Source organism: Amblyomma americanum, chromosome 7 (assembly GCF_052857255.1).
Source record: "Amblyomma americanum isolate KBUSLIRL-KWMA chromosome 7, ASM5285725v1, whole genome shotgun sequence".
Lineage (NCBI taxonomy): Eukaryota > Metazoa > Arthropoda > Arachnida > Ixodida > Ixodidae > Amblyomma > Amblyomma americanum.
In genome coordinates, this window is record NC_135503.1 from 54,842,581 (window position 1) to 54,859,608 (window position 17,028).

The 17,028-nt window shown below is 47.1% G+C and overlaps 1 protein-coding gene across 2 annotated transcripts in view; it reads left to right on the plus strand.

Annotated features, from left to right (window-relative positions):
• LOC144099131 (dual serine/threonine and tyrosine protein kinase-like) overlaps positions 1-16,966 on the plus strand; it is a 96,145-nt gene extending 79,179 nt beyond the window's left edge. Inside the window, exons 4-17 of one of the 2 annotated variants that reach the window (XM_077632227.1) lie at positions 472-600; positions 1,659-1,859; positions 2,537-2,764; positions 4,182-4,363; positions 5,974-6,275; positions 7,171-7,329; positions 7,837-7,940; positions 8,322-8,384; positions 8,773-9,003; positions 9,123-9,518; positions 11,116-11,199; positions 12,662-12,911; positions 13,734-13,986; positions 15,557-16,966. In XM_077632227.1, the coding sequence (XP_077488353.1) occupies positions 472-600; positions 1,659-1,859; positions 2,537-2,764; positions 4,182-4,363; positions 5,974-6,275; positions 7,171-7,329; positions 7,837-7,940; positions 8,322-8,384; positions 8,773-9,003; positions 9,123-9,518; positions 11,116-11,199; positions 12,662-12,911; positions 13,734-13,986; positions 15,557-15,677 (2,703 nt within the window). In that variant the 3' untranslated portion in view covers positions 15,678-16,966. The remainder of the gene's footprint in view (positions 1-471; positions 601-1,658; positions 1,860-2,536; positions 2,765-4,181; positions 4,364-5,973; positions 6,276-7,170; positions 7,330-7,836; positions 7,941-8,321; positions 8,385-8,772; positions 9,004-9,122; positions 9,519-11,115; positions 11,200-12,661; positions 12,912-13,733; positions 13,987-15,556) is intronic. The other variant, XM_077632228.1, reaches the window with a different exon arrangement.
• The last annotated feature ends 62 nt before the right edge of the window (positions 16,967-17,028 follow it).

Below are 17,028 nucleotides of genomic sequence, written 5' to 3' on the forward strand. Positions count from 1 at the left end.
TTAAATGTTTGTAATTTGGAATATTATGATCTTCACAGTTATCAAATGCAAAAGCTGACAGACCGTGGTGTCAGCGTTGGTTTGTTGAAGGTAACGACAGTTTGCAAGAAAAACTGATCAGTCAAGTTCTGTCTGTACATGTTGTTATGACATGTTTCAAAATTGTGTGTTGCTATTATTTCATGTGCAGCTCATGGCAAAACTGTTGCTAAGTTATTGCTGCTGGTAGTGTTACCTTTAGGCTTTAGTAGTATGCAGTGCAATCAGCTTGACCTGCTCGTCTTTCCCTTAGGCTATACTTACAAGCTAGTAAGTTTGTCTCTGAAGCGTAACTGCTCCATGCAGCTTATCTGGGGTAAAAGGAAAATATTTAATTTTGGAGTAGCACCTGTTGTGTTGCAGTACTCTCAACTTCTTAAAGAAGGCCCTTGCAGGCTGTAATGGAGGTGTCGCTTCACTATATCCCCACAGGTTCGCTTTTCTGCAGGCAACCAGACAGAGATTAGCCTGGCTTTGCCCAACAGTCTTGAGCTCGTGGAGCACTTGGCAGCATATGACCAACCCTGGAGGACCATACCGCGCGCTGACCTTGAAGTGGAGGTGAGTAGAACAGTGCTCGGACTCCTTTTTTTTTTCTTGCTTGACTCCATTTGCAGGCAGGGACCACGGAACAGGTGGGGCAAGAAGGCAGTTGCCCCCCCCCAGTCTCCAATTGCTTGCATTTGGGTCAGATTTCTGACAATTGAAACACTTCAGTTCTAGGACCCTTTTAATGCAAATCACAGTAGCTCTGACCTACTTGGCTTCGTAGCCAGTTGTAAAGCATTTCATATATGAGTAACCTAAACCAGGCATTCAATTCTTAGTGGGTGTGAGTCAGCCCCTTGAACAGTTACTTTTGGAAGCCTTTTCGTTGTCTTCCTGACTGCTGGAGTGTCGTCACCACAACATGACAGTTTGCATCAACCTTTCAGCATTGAAAAATAAAAAAAACAATAAAAATATAAAATTTATTATGTAAATTAGCATTAAGTAAATAACAAAATAAGCTCGAAGTCTTGCACCCCCACTCAAAAAAAAGTTCCAAAGTCCCTGTTTTCCGGTCAGGTGTTTGCCCACTTTAGCTAGGCCTGTATTCATTGTTCCTGGGAGGGATTACTTGGACCATTTTGTTTTCAACAGCCAATTTAATTTCAGCTGTGTGTCCCTGTTGAAATCGCTTGTCATCCAGTTGTGTCTTTCCACGCGTGTGTTGCCATGTCGAAGCCTTTCTTGAGGAGCTCTGTGCAGCATGGTTAAAGGTGCCAGGCAGAGTTCTGTGAAGTGGGTTATCTTCTCACCGTAAGTTGCCCTACTCAGCTGAAGTGTGCTGTACTTTGTAAATGGGTAGGGCTTTCTCAAAGTGAGCATGCCGCTTTTGTAATGAGTGATTACTTCCTGACATGGTTTCATCGTGCTCTCATAGAATATCCAGAGCAGTTGTTTTCAACGAGCGTGCAGTGGTGCTTTACATCTTCGGAAACAGCTTTACTCTGAGTATAGACGTTTGGAGCCTTCTGTGAAATGGCCCGATTTTGTTGAAATTAACCAAAGAGCATTGCAGTGGTCTACTGCCTAGGTAATGTGAAGTTTAAAAAAAATGTCTGCTGTTTTTCTAGGGCGAGGCCCGCAAGGACCCAGCGCTCAGTGCTGCTGCTCTGGAGATCCGCATGAAACACTCACTTCTTCGTGATGAAGTTCAGGTTGTGGCCACACCTTGCAACGACAGCCTCTCGTTCGAACAGACGTATCGACGAGCCACTGAGGGCTGCACCCCACTGCTACTGTATGCCTTTGCAGAGGAAGCCTTCACTGAGAAGGTAACAATCTTTTCGAATGAAAGCTTTATTACTCCCTTCCGTAGCTTGTTCGGCGTGTGTTTCATAACCGTAGGACGTCGCCGAGCCGCAGCTGTGCTGAAACTGATAAAGAGCTGGAGCTTCGAAAGCAAAGGAGAGGCGCCTAACTGGCCCCCTGGGACAGTGGACACCTCAGTCGCACTTTAAGCTAGTGGCAGTAGTGAACTGCATGCCTTGGTGTTGACAGCATTCTATACTCTGATGATTTTGAGGAAAGGAAGGGTGCATAACTGGCTTCCTGGGTCAGTGGGCGCTGCAGTCAGGCTTTGAAGTGCGTGGTGGTGGTGAGGGAGAGATGTGGGCTGCATGCATTAGCACTGACAATGTTGTGGCAGACACAGGGCACTGCAGCAATACGTCACAGCATTCATTGGGTGAGCAAGCTCTCGCAATCAACCACTAATTTAACTGCCACTTGCTAGGGTGGCATGGTGGGCGCACTGCCTATCCAGTGTGCGGAAGGCACGCAACGTTAGACGCCAAGCTGCATCCAGTTGCCCGATACACTGCAGCTTTTGCTCTCTAACCAGGTTCAGCAGTAGTTAAACCGAAGCTAACTATTTTTTCTAAGTTCCTTGAACTGGTATATTCAGCATAATCCAAGGCAAGCCTCTCATGTGGCATCTTCTCACCTACAGGAGCTTGCTGACCTGTATGAGTTGAAGCGGATTGCCCCCAAGACTCCGGTGCTCTTCATCCGGGCCAACATGCCTGCCACGTCAGAGCTGACTGAGTCTGAGCAGCATGCACGCAGCCTGCGCAATGCTAGGCTAGCTGAGCAGGTTCAGCTGTGCAGTTCCTATGCTGACGGAGAGAACAGCGGCAGTGAGGCAACTCAGGCGGCCGAGACCCCCATGCAAACCGAGGTGAGCGCTGCCCCTCCTTCTGCACTTGTAGCCAGAAAGTTGTTTTTGATCATACGTGCTCTGTGGAAAACATTCACAGATGCTTGTTTGTGGAATGGTAGGCGTTTTGGCATCCAGGAAGTGCAGCATTTTCTGGTTTCTGACACTAGATGCGGCTAACATCTTTGGCGCCAAAGCCCTCTCTGCTTGTCGTGACCTTGGCAAGGCTTGTTTGCCTGTCAAAACATTGGCGCCAACAGAAAGCCGTGCCAAACTGTTTGGACCTCAGCTGTGTGGATGTCAGCAGACAGTTCTAGTTGGCTGCAGACATCCTCGTTGCATAGTTTTGTTGATAAAAGATCTCGCTTGTAGTCGAGGCAGTCCCTGTGTTACATAGCTTTTGACATGGCCTTTTATTGCAACTTGTCAACAGCCCCTAGAGCTGCTACTCCACTCAGGCCCACACTTTTGAATTTTATGGAAAGAACTCTTGGCAGTTCCCTGTCCTGTGATGGTCACTGCAGAGCCTTCGCTACTCCAGACAACTGATCTGCAATTTTATCATACCTTTCGGTTTCCGTATGACTAGGGATTAGACTTTTCAGTTTAAACGGCAGAAAAAAAGATAAAATTACGCCGAATTTAGTTTTTAAAATTGAGTTTTAAACAAAAAGTCAGTATTCTTGGCATGAAAGGCATAGCTAGCTGGTTGTTGAGTACGGGTGACACTGTCAGAGTTGAAAGTGAAGTAGGGAAGACAGGGCTGTGCTGAGATAGTGGTATTGTTGGATAAGCGGCACATTTGTGCGATCCGAGGCATTTTCTTGCTAGCTTGCACGCCTCTGCAGACCGGGAAGCACCACCTCTTCGCCGCCTGTTAGTTAGGCACTATCACCACCTGTTTAGAGCAGTTACTGGATAAGTAGTTTTATAAACTGCATCTAGGACACTGACACGAAACTGTGCATGGTCGCCAGGAAAGTACCATGTTCGGGCTATCGTAGCATTTCAGCCGCAGTTCCTTCGCTGCCACCAACACGCAGACCACATGATGTCCTGCCCTTTCTTTCAACCTAGAACGACAACCAAAAGAAAACTTGTCAACTTAATTCTTAGAAGTAAACTTCCTCCTGTGTTCTTGTCTGGCAAATGTCTTGCCTCACTTTTTTATGATGAAAGCAATTCCTTCTACAAGCGCATCCCCAAGTGCAAAACTACTAGTAAATTATGTTAATTACTGGCAAACAAACTGTTCATGCTGACAAAAATGACAATTGACTCAAATGACTTTTGACCACATAGAATTGCCATATTAAATCACCGAATAAAGTCGGTATCCATTCATAGAAAATAATACTCTGTGGAAAAAAAACGATGAGTGTAGCGAATTTTCGAAACATAAAAACCGAAAAGTTCACCCATACATATGACCCTACAGGAGGAGCCTCCCAAATCTGTGATCACGCTGCCAGTGACTGCACAGCAGCAACTCTACAACCTGGGCTACATTTCCAAGCACTTCCCAGAGAAACGACACGACCGGCGGCGGCCAAACATGAGGTGCACAGGCGGGTGCTCAGCCAGCTCGGAGCTTGTGGAGAACTTTGACGATTTTGCGGGGTGAGTGATTGAACCCAGGCCACGAGCTTGTTGCCTGTATCTGCTGTAGCGGTGTAAGCCTGGGGACAGCTTGCTCCAAGCTAGTCGCGATTTCCGCCCTCATGTAATGCTGTTCATCCTGTCCTTAACCGTGTTGTCTTGCTTTCTTCCTTGTCTCTCCTTCTGTGCTCCTGCTCCTTTTCAGTCCGGCAAGCACTGCACCTACTGCTGGAGGGTGTCGCCAGCCTGTCATTCTCCACCTTGGTCTGTTTCCATTTCTGATGCATTCTCAGCTGCCTTTGCAGAGATGCAGTGTCATTCTGACATGTCTAGCTTGGAAACTATCCAAAGACTAATACATGTGCCACATGCACACAGGAAATGGCAATAAATGCTTAATGCTTTAAGTTTGTTAATCGGAGTTTGTGCTACACATACAGATTTAACGTCATGATACGAAAGTCATGATGACAATACTCCTGGTAAATTGTTGACTACTGGCAAGCGAAGGTTGGTCAAAATTTCACCCGAATATAAACAGTGCTAATGGGCACAATATTTCGGCAAAGTCATTCAATTGTATATAAAAATTATTTTGCAAAAAATGCTGCTGTTCTTGCTTGATAGGTCAGAAAAGTAGCCATAAACTTCTGCTCCAGCACACAAGCAGAGAGCATCTGTCATAAGTGCTGGTAAAAATGTCACCTTTCACATCGAAAATGCAGTAACGATGCCTGATCTGACAGAAAGGTATGACTAAGCCATTTGCTACTGGATAGGAAGTTGTTACTAACAAAGTTGCGTACTTTTCTGTTTGCAAAATGGGGACGAGAGTACGCCTTGCTTGGGCGAATGAGTTGTGGTGAACTCGGTAGGTCGCGAATGGCATTAAGGGTAATGCCATTAAATTTATGTGTTGCCATTAAAGCGTAAGGCAGTTAGCACTTTATGGCATTAAGTTTGTTCGTGTGGCACGGGGATAAGGGGATAAGCCTGCAGTAAAGGATTACTGCATGTTTGTGAAAGGTGCTGTCTGAGGTTTTCAGTTGCCTACTTGTGACACCATTTTGGGGATTTGAATTGCATGTTGCTGCACAGTGCAATTTCGCATGGTGTAAGTCACCTGCCATGAAACCTTTTGACATTCAGAGCACTGCTACAGTACATTATGTAGCATATTGAGGTACCAGGTTTGTATGGGACACGCTGTAGACATCTCCAGGCACACATCTTGAGGCATGAGCATTTTAGTTTCTGCTGATGTCAAAGCACAGAGCACATGCATTGCATGACTGGGTTGCTTGGGGCATGCCAAGCTAAGTGGTACTATATTGCCAGCAGAAACACAGCTCTGGTTTCATAGTATACCTTGTTTTCATCAAAAGGTCAAGTGGCTGTTTCTAGCAGTTTAAATAAAGGTGTCAGTCATGCTGCCATTTGGAGTGCAGGTTCCCTCCCCACTGGTGGGCTGCTCAAAAAACACTGGCTCTCCTGTGGGGCTGTTCCCATGTGTTTTTGCCCACAGAGTGCTTCTCACATAGCACCAGTCCCAATTGGTGCAAATATTTAAGGCCTTTTGTCTAGCCGGACCGACGTTTACTTGAGTAACTTGGATGCCGTCTCCCTTGCAGCAATGCGTGTCTCTTTGTACGGGGTGCCCTGCAGTCGCTTCTCGTGAGTGCCTCGTCGCTGCTCAACACGACACACCTGCACTGCCTGCGGTCTTTCATTCTGACGGCGTTTGACATGACGCGGGACATGATGATCACACCCAAGCGGCTGTCCTACGCCCGCAAGCAGGAGACGGGCCTCTACCACGCGCTTATGGAGGTGGCCAGCCACAAGCAGGAGGAGATCCGGCAGCTCATTGTCAATGCCATCGAGAACATGCGTGGCGAGGTGCTGCAGCGGGCGGCAGAATATCGTTTCGAAGGTGAGGACTGAACTGCACCGTGGGCTCTCTGCTGCTGTGTTCAGTAGCAGTGTTTTGCTGCACTATGCATTGGCAAATTTAGGCGTACAGAAGAATCTCAATCATACGAATACTGCAGGGTCGGGAGAAATATTCATATCCAAAATTCTTTTAATCGAAAAACAAAATTCGTATGCAGAGTTAACATAGATCTGTTTTGGGCTGATAGGGTTTATTTATGGCCACATGCCACCGCTGACTTGCAACACCAGCACTATGTAGAGTAGAGGTGCGCACCTCTACTCACTGCTCACGGCGCACCCCACGATTGGTGGTCCCAGCGTCAGTGATGTGTGGCCTGCAAGTACCTGGTGTTCGAGGGTGTGGTCGCGACTCGCGCGTTCATAAGGTTCGCAGCGAGGCGTGGGGTTGTTTAGAACATCTGAATTTCTGCTTGCTGCACGCAATGCACTCTGGCCAGTGCATTTTACAAATTCTTATCAGGTGAGATCGTATCATCGATACTCTGCTGCATCTTCAAATCTTGGCACTGAAAACGGTCACTGAAATGGCACACATATGAATTTCACTGCTAAACCATGTATACTTTTGCATGCCAGATACATAATTTACTCGAAGATGAGTGCATTACATGCACATATCGTGTGGCGTGCAAAATTCTGCCGCCATGGCAGATAGCAGATCACACGAAACGGAAAGTATAGCTTAAATGTATGTGGGCCACAAACTGTGAAACTGAGTGTTTGCAAACATTCAGATGATGAAGTTGGCTCGACACAGATTTGTTTTTATGCCTGCTTTATTGCTGCCGCATAGCATTGCTCAGAGGTGTTCAGCGCAGAACACTTGCCTAGAGTGGCTTTGTTGTACTATGTGTACTTCTTCCCTTCTGCAGGAGTGATAGTGGAAGAAGGTGAAAACGCCTCTCCGCCAACAGCCAGTGCCCTTCAGATGTGCACAGCCCAGATTCAGGACCTGGTGTTGGGAATGCTCAATGCAGCAGTCGCTGAGCAACTTGTCGGTTCCGTCAACTGCCTCCGCGAGAGCTTTGTTGGTGAGTCCACCCATCTTCTGCCATTACTGTTGAATGGTCTGAGGTTCCCCCCATTCTGGACAAATGTAGTAGGGTATCTGCATCTTATTCTGCCTGATCCTTACATAACGAATCGTGTGTCTTGTTTACCTTCCCAAAAGTGGTGGTGGGAGTTGATGTCAAAGAAGACATGAAAAGCGAGTTAATACAAGTAGATGTGCACTTCATGGTACTTTATCTTGCATCTGTTATTATGACTACTGCAAAGGGCACGGTTCATCTCCTTGGCGGCCTACACTGTCATATCCTGTAGCCCCTGCATGTTTGCGTGAAGCTTGTAAACTGCTTCCTATGACAGTACAGATTTACCTGGCACCTTGTATTGTTCTTAAGTCACACACAGGTTTGCATAAGGAATTGGTATTCAGTCATTGTACACACCTTTGACATGCTTGCGTCCTATTACTGCAGTATGTTGACTTCAGTGGGCAAGGTAACCTGAATGTGCTTTCCACTGACTGTGTGCAGGCACCCTGGAAAGATGTTTAGCAAGCTTGGAAGGTGTGTGCAAGGATGACGAGTCTATGCAGGCCAGCAACGCTCTCAAGCAAATTCTGAACGCAGCATACCAGGTCAGCACTAAACTTGGAAAGTCTCTAAATGGCAAATCATGGGGCAGCATTGCACGAATGGCTTTTTTGAGGGACATCTGACATCTTGTCAACTGCTTCTAAATTGCATGTCTGCGAGCCAGCTTGAAAAAAAAAAAATTGAATGCTTGATAATGCCATCCAATCTGACGTTAAACCATGCTCTACTTGGTACCTCGGGTGGCTACCTGTTCTTTTGGCTTCGAGGGTTTTAAGCAGCTGTAAACAGTGTGCTGAGTCTACTCAGACACTTTTAGCACCATGCTGCTTGAAGTAAGCATGTGGTCATTAACCCTGTTGCAGTTAGAACATTGACGTTGTTGTTTGCGTCATCTTGAGCAACTTCTCTCCTTTCCTCCCCAGGTTGAAGTAACCGTGAAGACCAGCTCTTCCTTCCTGTGGGTCCTTTGGGAGAAGATGAAGCAGGTCAGTAAATTCGACTGCATTTTATTCCAACCATTTTTCTACACTTTTTTTGTGTTTGGAACAGTCTGTTCTTTCAGTGTTGTAGAGTTGTGATGTGCGTGCTGATCTGTAGCAAGTTTTTATTGCTCAATAAAATTGGCACATCTACTTGTAATTCGCTTGTAAAGCCTAGATAGAACAGCTATAAGAGGTGCAGCTGCTGTACATCTTAGCAGTGGAAAATAATTTACTTGGGTAGCTATTGTTGCAATCATCTGGCCCCCTGGTTGGTTCATAGCGTTGTGCTTACTAAAAATTGTTTTACCATATCGGCTGGGTTTCTGTTTGCAATGTTTTGAAGGCAAGCCTATTTCTGTAGCTCAGCTTGCTTCCTCTTGCCCATGTGCAGCTGGTACAGACATTGCCGGGGCGGGCTCCCCCTCGGATCGACACAGAGTGGCGCCAGCGGGTGGCTGCGGACATGCTTGAGTCTCTGAGCGAGTGGCGGCTAGCACGCTGCATCTGCGCCCAGTTCCGCGAACGGCTGCGTGCCTCCCACGAGCAGTTTCAGGCTGCCATGCGCCAGCTGGAGGCTGTCCACTCAGGCCGTCTGGAGCGCACCGAGACACAGAGAATTAAGGTGAGTTGTTTGGAAATGTCTTTCGGCAGGTATTGAGGTGTGAAGCTTTTCAGCTATGGCACAAGCCAACTAGCAGGTCAAGGATCCCTTCAAAGTTCGCTCTACTGGGTCTCTGGCAGGTCCGCAAGTTACATGCACCACGGCTGGCTCGCTGTGCCCTGGAGAGCACGTCCCTGCGGGACGAGATCCTGCATGGGATGCCCCAGCTGGGGCGGGAGCTCGGCCGGGGCCAGTATGGTGTGGTGTACTCCAGCGAGCCCTGGGGTGGCCGCTCCCCGTGTGCCGTCAAGTCAGTGGTGCCGCCCGATGACAAGCACTGGAATGATCTGGCCATGGAGTTCTTCTACACTCGCAGTGTGCCCGACCACGAACGCATAGTGCAGATCCGGGGCTCTGTCATTGACCACAACTATGCGGGTGGCACAACGCCAGCCGTGCTGCTCATCATGGACCGCATGCAGCGAGATCTCTACACGGCCCTGCGAGCAGGGCTCAACTGGCCGGCCAGGCTCAGGGTGAGGGCAGCGCTCTCGAATACTTGACGGGTTTACATTGGAAATTCAGTTCTTCACATTCAGTTCTTCAGTAGTACCAGGCACTCCCCCACTCGCTCTAGTTTTGTCCCTCACTTTGCTGCATAACCCAAACCTGCACTTGGTCTTGGTAATGAATTAATAAACTCATTTGACTGAAACCAACTGCAGGGATCAGTAGTTGGGCTTAATTAATAATTAATTAATGGAGAAATGCGCAGAATATAACCAACCCCTATATATAGCCTTTATTGATTACGCGAAAGCATTTGACTCAGTGGAGACCTCGGCAGTCATGCAGGCATTACGGAATCAGTGTGTAGAAGAGCCTTATGTGAAAATGCTGGAAGACGTCTATAGGAACTCCATAGCTACCTTATTACTCCATAAAGTCAGCAATAGAATTGCAATAAGGAAGGACGTCAGCCAGGGAGATACGATCTCGCCAATGATATTCGCCGCCTGTTTGCAGGAGGTATTCAGAGGCCTGAATTGGGAACAGTTAGGGATAAGAGTTAATGGAGAATACCTAAATAATCTGCGATTCGCTGATGACATTGCATTGCTGAGTCACTCAGGACAGGAATTGCAAAGCATGATCAATGAGTTAGACAGGCAGAGCAGAACGGTGGGTCTAAAAATTAACATGCAGAAAACTAAAGTAATGTTCAACAGTCCAGCAAGGGTCAGCTGTTCACATTTGGTAGCGAGGTGCTGGAAGTGGTAAGGGAATACGTCTACTTAGGTCAGGTAGTGACCGCTGATCCGGATAATGAGGTGGAAATAACTAGAAGAATAAGAATGGGGTGGAGCGCATATGGCAGGTTCTCTCAGATCATGAATGGCAGTTTGCCAATATCCCTCAAGAGAAAAGTATACAACAGCTGTATTTTACCAGTACTCACCTACGGGGCAGAAACGTGGAGGCTAACAAAATGGGTTCAGCTCAAGTTAAGGACAATACAGCGTGCTGTGGAAAGAAAAATGACAGGTGTTAAGTTTAGAGACCGGAAGCAGGCAAAGAGGGGTGAGGAATCAAATGCGGGTTATTGACATCCTAGTTGAAATCAGGAGAAAGAAATGGGCTTGGGCATGGCATGTTTTGCGAAGGCAAGGTAACCGCTGGTCATTAAGGGTAATGGAGTGGATTCCAAGAGAAGGCAAGCGTAGCAGGAGGTGGCAGAAAGCTAAGTGAGTGGATGAGATTAAGAAGTTTGCGGGCATACGGTGGGCGCAGCTGGCAAAGGACAGGGTTACTTGGAGAGACATGGGAGAGGCCTTTGCCCTGCAGTGGGCATAGTCAGGCTGATGATGATGATGATGAATGAATTCATTGCTTAGTTCATTGATTATTACTTAATTTCAGAGAAGGAAGGAGAGTGACTGTTGGCTGGCAAAATGGGATGCAAAATACAGGTTTGGTGGGATCTCGTAACCTCTGAACTTCCACAGAGTTGTGCATCAGTTTGCAGTTGTGCAGCTTGGTTTTGGAATGGTGCTTTTACTTATGACACCACCTGTATGGCATGCAGTCCTGTGGTGCCATGTTCAGTTTTTTTGTATCTGCTCTTCCTTGCAGGTTGCATTAGATGTTGTTCAGGGTATCCGGTTTCTCCATAGTCAAGGCCTCGTGCACAGAGATATCAAGCTGAAGAATGTCCTGGTAAGATCTTACTGTGGTGCTTCTTTAACCTCCTCCACAGTCTTCTGTTCTCTGCCTCCTTCAAGTAACTCCGGCCAAGGTGCCTGAAGCACTTGGTATAAAACAATGGGTAGCATCCGGCTGCTGTACAGTGCTGTCAATGACTTGGTGAAAAGCACCTCTAACTGAAGGATCTTCGTGAAGCAGTGTTTGAGCGCATGACAAGTCGGTCATTAAGAACGACTGCAATAACTACTTTTTCAAAAACGTCTGGACAGTTGAGTTCACTAGCTCAAGGGTTGCCTCAAGTGCCACGCAGCATGGCCCTACAGCGAACCCTGCGAGACGGGACGTATTCGACAAATAGTGTACCTTAATTGCCTCTCGGCTCTCTATCTGTATATTGAATTTCGATAAATTTAAATGAAGAACTCCCTAAAACCATTGAAAAATGGCATTCGGCACAACATTGAACTCTCAATGATCACTGAAGTCAGTACACAAAGTTATCCAATATTTACGAGTTTTGTAGAACGTGTAAAGGGATTTGACTCTGTACTACTGAAACTTTTTTGGTGATGTTTGATGATTTGTGGCAAATCAGTGGCTTCAGCCATCTTGAGCCATCTTGTTTTGTTAAACTGTGCTCTCTTCAAACCGTAATGCGTAAGCCAAAAAACTTTCTTTTTTTTTTTTCGAACTTTTGTTCAAAGAAGGCTGCGTCTTCCAAGCCATTGGTAACAGAACTTGCAATGTTGATTAGTGTTCAGGTTTTTCAAGTTTGCAGAACTGACACGATAAAAGTTGTCCCACTTCTAGTTCTTGCTTAGAAGGTGCTAATGGCTCTTAGTGTACACTGTCTAGTGGGCTGCTTCTTTGGAGCGAAATGCTTAAAGACAGCATTTTTCACATTTTCATAACCAAGATTTACACAGCCAAAGCAAATTTCACTGAAAACCTTGGATCTGCACCAGAGAACGAAGCCACACTAATGGACCCTAAAGACCTCAAAGGGATATCCGCAAAGTTGAGGCTTGGAGGCACACAGGCTGCATAATGGTTGTAGCGATGTTAAGGGGGGCACTGCTCTTTGGGACAAAAAAAATCTCGAAAAAGTCGATTTTCTGAAAATAATGTTTTCGAAATCTGCAGCTAATAATATACCTTAAATTCACCAGGTCTTCAGTCCCGTGGTTCAGTATTTTCGCCACAGTATCAATTTATAACATCCCTGCGAGAAACAGCTTTAAGAGCCATGTCCCCCCCTAAATGCATGTATTCTCATGGTACCGTATGCTGCTAAGCACCCCACTGAGGACGTTTCATGCTCACACTTACTCTGAACCACAGGATAAGCCTACACATTTCTTAGTTGCTCCTGTGATATTGCTTTGTGCCACTGTGTCTGTATAATCGGTGGCGTTGCATTGGCACTGCGCTTTGAGCTGCGGAGTGACCTCAGTGTTCATTTTTTCTCCCGCAGCTGGACAGGGCGAATAGGGCAAAGCTGACTGACCTGGGTTTCTGCAAGCCAGAGGCCATGATGTCTGGCAGCATTGTAGGCACACCCATCCACATGGCCCCCGAGCTGTTCACGGGCCGCTACGACAACAGTGTCGACACATACGCCTTTGGCATCCTCTTCTGGTACATCTGCGCGGGGCATGTCAAGCTACCTTATGTCTTTGAGCAGTGCCAGACCAAAGACCAGCTCTGGTCCTGTGTTCGGAAAGGTAAGAGCCCAAACCTCATGTCATGCCGTGTAAAGCATTTGGAGACATCATTTTGCAGTGCCTTACGTATCCGTTGTGTCTAGACCACAGAACAAAAACATGACAAAGGCTATACTGCCCACTGGCGCAAACACTTCTTATGTCTTATAACAGGAGACACCCAGGAAAGCATAACGTTGGTGACATCCAAGGAAATGATAAAGCAAAACAGGCTTGGGGTGCACTCCTCACCAAGCACGTCTGCTTATGCTTAAAACTGTAAACAAGTTCTTCAAAAGGCTGTCCTTCCCTATGTCGCTAACTGTGAATAGCTGTGAGCAGTTTGAAGCTTAAGTGACACTCTTTGTTGCATCACACCAGTGAAGTTTTCTTGCCTGCGTGTTCAGCATCCACTGATGACACCTCAGTTTGCCAATGCTGCAGGCAGAAAGCTCAGCCTATGTGTCATCTTTAGTTAATGACCAGTAGAAAGTTATTTCAGCCATTGTTCTTTGATTTGCCCTGTGTATGATATGACTGCTAAGAGCTAATCGGTATGCTTGCCAAATGGAATGGTTTCTGTGTATACCTTTAGCTCGGTTCATTTTTACACTCGGAAGTTATGACCAGAGCTGTGTAGGGATTAATGGATGGCCATGCATACATAAGTGATTTTTGTCATCAAAATTAAAGTGAAATCTGCTTAGGTTTTTCTTGGGTTATTTGCTTACGAGAGGAGTTTGGTACATGGCTCCACTGCTTTCTTAAGCCCTTAGATCAATGCCGAAGAATGGTAGTCTTGAGTGCAAATTCAAATCAAAGCTGATGGAATCGCACCAACAGGCGCCCGGCCCGAAAGGCTCCCACAGTTCAATGACGACTGCTGGCGGCTAATGGAGCACTGCTGGGCCAGTGACCCCCAGAGGCGGCCGCTGCTCGGCGATGTGGAGCTCGTGCTCGAGGCTATCTCTGAGCGGCAGCAGCGAGAGGCCTCTCGCACAGAGGAGACCCAACAGCTCTCGGACAGCCTGTGCGCCAGCCAGCAGGCCAGCGGCTACGGCTACCCCTGCCGGCCCATTGTGCCTGCCAAGGACAAGTACGAACTGGCCATCCCAGTGTCTGAGCTCAGCGTCAGCACTGAGTGATGTAACTACTCGCGCCGCTCGCGAGATTTTTAGTGTTTGCGAAACGGCATATGCCGGTTCGAGGCAAGAGTGCAGAGTTGTGCAGTGCGTTTGGGCAGCGTGATCATGACAACACAGATCAGTGAACAGGACAGAGCATGACTTGCCATGGGCGCTAGTGTCTCCAAGCCTGCCATCAACGTTGGGTGACTTTTGGCTTGTCTCGTGCTATCAAAGTACTCAAAGGTGTACCATGTGGGGACAGTGCAACGGAAGTTGGGATAGGACTGTGCAGTACTGCATCTGAGCCTGGTTTTGATGAGAAGCTCCTTCTCTCAAATAGGCATCAAAACTGGGAACCAGCCCTTATCGTATTTAGCCACACATTTCTTCCTGCTGTGTGCTGCTACTAACGCAGGGTATTGCACTGGAAAGACAGACCTGAACAGGTGACGGCAGTGTAGATGTGCTCGAAAGGGACAATGTTTTGAGGTGCTTGCAACTTTCAGGTGCGTAAATTTGCCTCAGCACTCACTGGGTGTCTGCTTGTCAATTTCACAAGCTCATGCTGGAACAATGCCATGAGGCAAATGGATAGCTTGCCAGAGCTGAACTGCATCGATGTTCACTGCTCTGTCTACTTGTCTCTAGACTTATCAGCTGTAGAATTGACGGCCCCCTCTCTTCACATTCGCTATTTACTGAAGATGCAACTCTTACTGCATTTTGCAGTGACAACACAGCAGCTCGTGCAAAAACGTTTGCACGTCGAACTTCGCTGCCTGCTTTCTTGCTGCCTTTTCCATCAATGGCGAGTGGCTACTTGCACTTTTTTCCAGGAAGAGGTTGCACTGACCAAGTTGCAGTGATAGTTTGAGTGGCCTTTGGAACAAAAATGAGACCTCTTGTAGCACTTGCAGAGTATGGTCACGTATCAAGAAGTTCACAGTACCTGAGGTGGGCACTGCGCATAGGATGCCATACAGAAATAGCTGTGCACTCAAACTTCAGCAGCACGCAGTAGGACGGCCAATTGTACAGCACTATCTTTGTGTGATTACCTCAAGACATGGTTTGCTCGCAAGCTGGGACAGCTGGAGCCACTAGTCAATTTTTTTTTTTTCAAGATGGACATGCAAGACAGCTTAGCATGCACCTACACATTTAATCTGTTAGTAGAGCTTTCTAGCTTGCTCTACTACAATGTGACATGCATGAGTGCCTTTGTGGCTGTGTTCTTCCATGCGCACTTGCCAGAAGAGAGCCTGGCTTTTACTGTGCATTCTCAATGCATGTGCATTCACAAAAAAAAAAAAAATTGCATTGTACGTTAGCTTTTCGTCTTAGTGAGAGCTGCTTTGTTTTGTCGCTAGGCTACGCCACTAGGTCATCATTGTGGTTTGGGGCACTAACTCAAACCGACCACTGCAGCACTCTGCATGTTTACAGTGCGACTTCATTCTGGTGTTGGCAATGTGAAGTGCGGCTGACCGCACCTTTCTCACTTACCGGTTTCATTTTTTTTTTCCCCTCCTTCCTCAGATGGAAGTGCAGAAAGAGGGCAGCATTGCCACGCATAACTCGCATGCAGCGGCTCGTGGCTTGTGCTGCTGACATCATTGAGCAGTGTCGGAATTCTCGCAGCTTGTTCGTAGCATCTTAACCATCGAACGCAAGGCCGAGGAGGTGAAGCATTTGTATGCCTACTGGTTGAACGGCATGCTGCACTTGGTTGTGACCGCTCTGCTCTGCGTGCCTTGTGCGTCTTTCTCTGTACCTTGCAGTTGCCTTCTCACTTGTGGTGCTGCGTTCCGCAATCTTGCACACACACACACACATCACAAGCCAAACTGGTTCTCCACATGCTCTGACCATGCTGCTCCGACCATGCCGACTCTGCATGTTTGGGTGGGTGTCGCACATCCTGTCCTCTGGCTTTCGAACCTCACAACTGCAAGTGCTCCACTCAACTTTTTTGGGACCTGAACTTTGGTGAACAAGCACACCAGTTTTTCATGGTAAACGAACGCACCAACAGCCTCTCGTTGTGATGCTCACGACATACTCCTGCTGACCATGCAGGCTCATTGCGGCAGCCTGACGAATCCTCCTGTTTGTAAACAATTGGCATTGACAACAGAATGCAGGTATGAAGCCTGGAGCTATTTAAACTATTCCTGACTTCCCTGAGATTGAGCTGCCAGCAGTGCTTGCAATAACTTGCTATTGAAGCCTCTGGTCACTTTGCTTCTCAAGGTGGCACTGTGCGTGGCATCACAACCTTCAGAGTGGGCAGACTTGCATGCGGTCGTTCATTAAAAGTTGTGCGTGGAGGCAATGGCATGTTTGCATGCTTCTTCAGTGACCAATGACTGCAGTGCCCCACGCATGGTGCGTGCGGTGCATGTTGCAGGACTCGAAATCACATGCGGGTCTCCCACATTTATTCTTTGCAGACGAGTACCTCCGAGAGGCATCGATGCAGTGACCGAAAGTGCGGACATGTTTATTCAAATCTATGCCCACCACTTGTGTTATTAAGACAAGCCCACATTGTTCATTGTTCCCGCCCGTCGTACATTTCCCTTGTTCTTCTTTTACTGTATTTTATTTTCCTAACGTGTTTACTTGTATGTTTAGCTAAGCTGACGCGAGGCTGCTGCGCACACAAGCAGACGCACGGAGGCATTCTTACTACCCCCCACCCCCCTGACATTGACAAGCAGGTCTGCACGAGAGACCTGCTGCCTCCTTTGTACAGAATAGTTTTATGTTTCTTGTACATAATGTTAATAAAGGTGTTTAGTGAGTGTAGTTGTGTAAATGTGGTGCATGTTCTTGGTTTCAAGTTTTAATATGTGCAATTACGTTTGCGGTACATGTTAATATATGAGCTGCTGCAGTAGCAAAACAAATGTGCGAGGCATAAAATAAAGCATTTCATCATGTTGCTATGACCGGCTTCCCCTTCTGTCTGCACACACACCTTTGGTATCGCAGTTTATAAATATGAA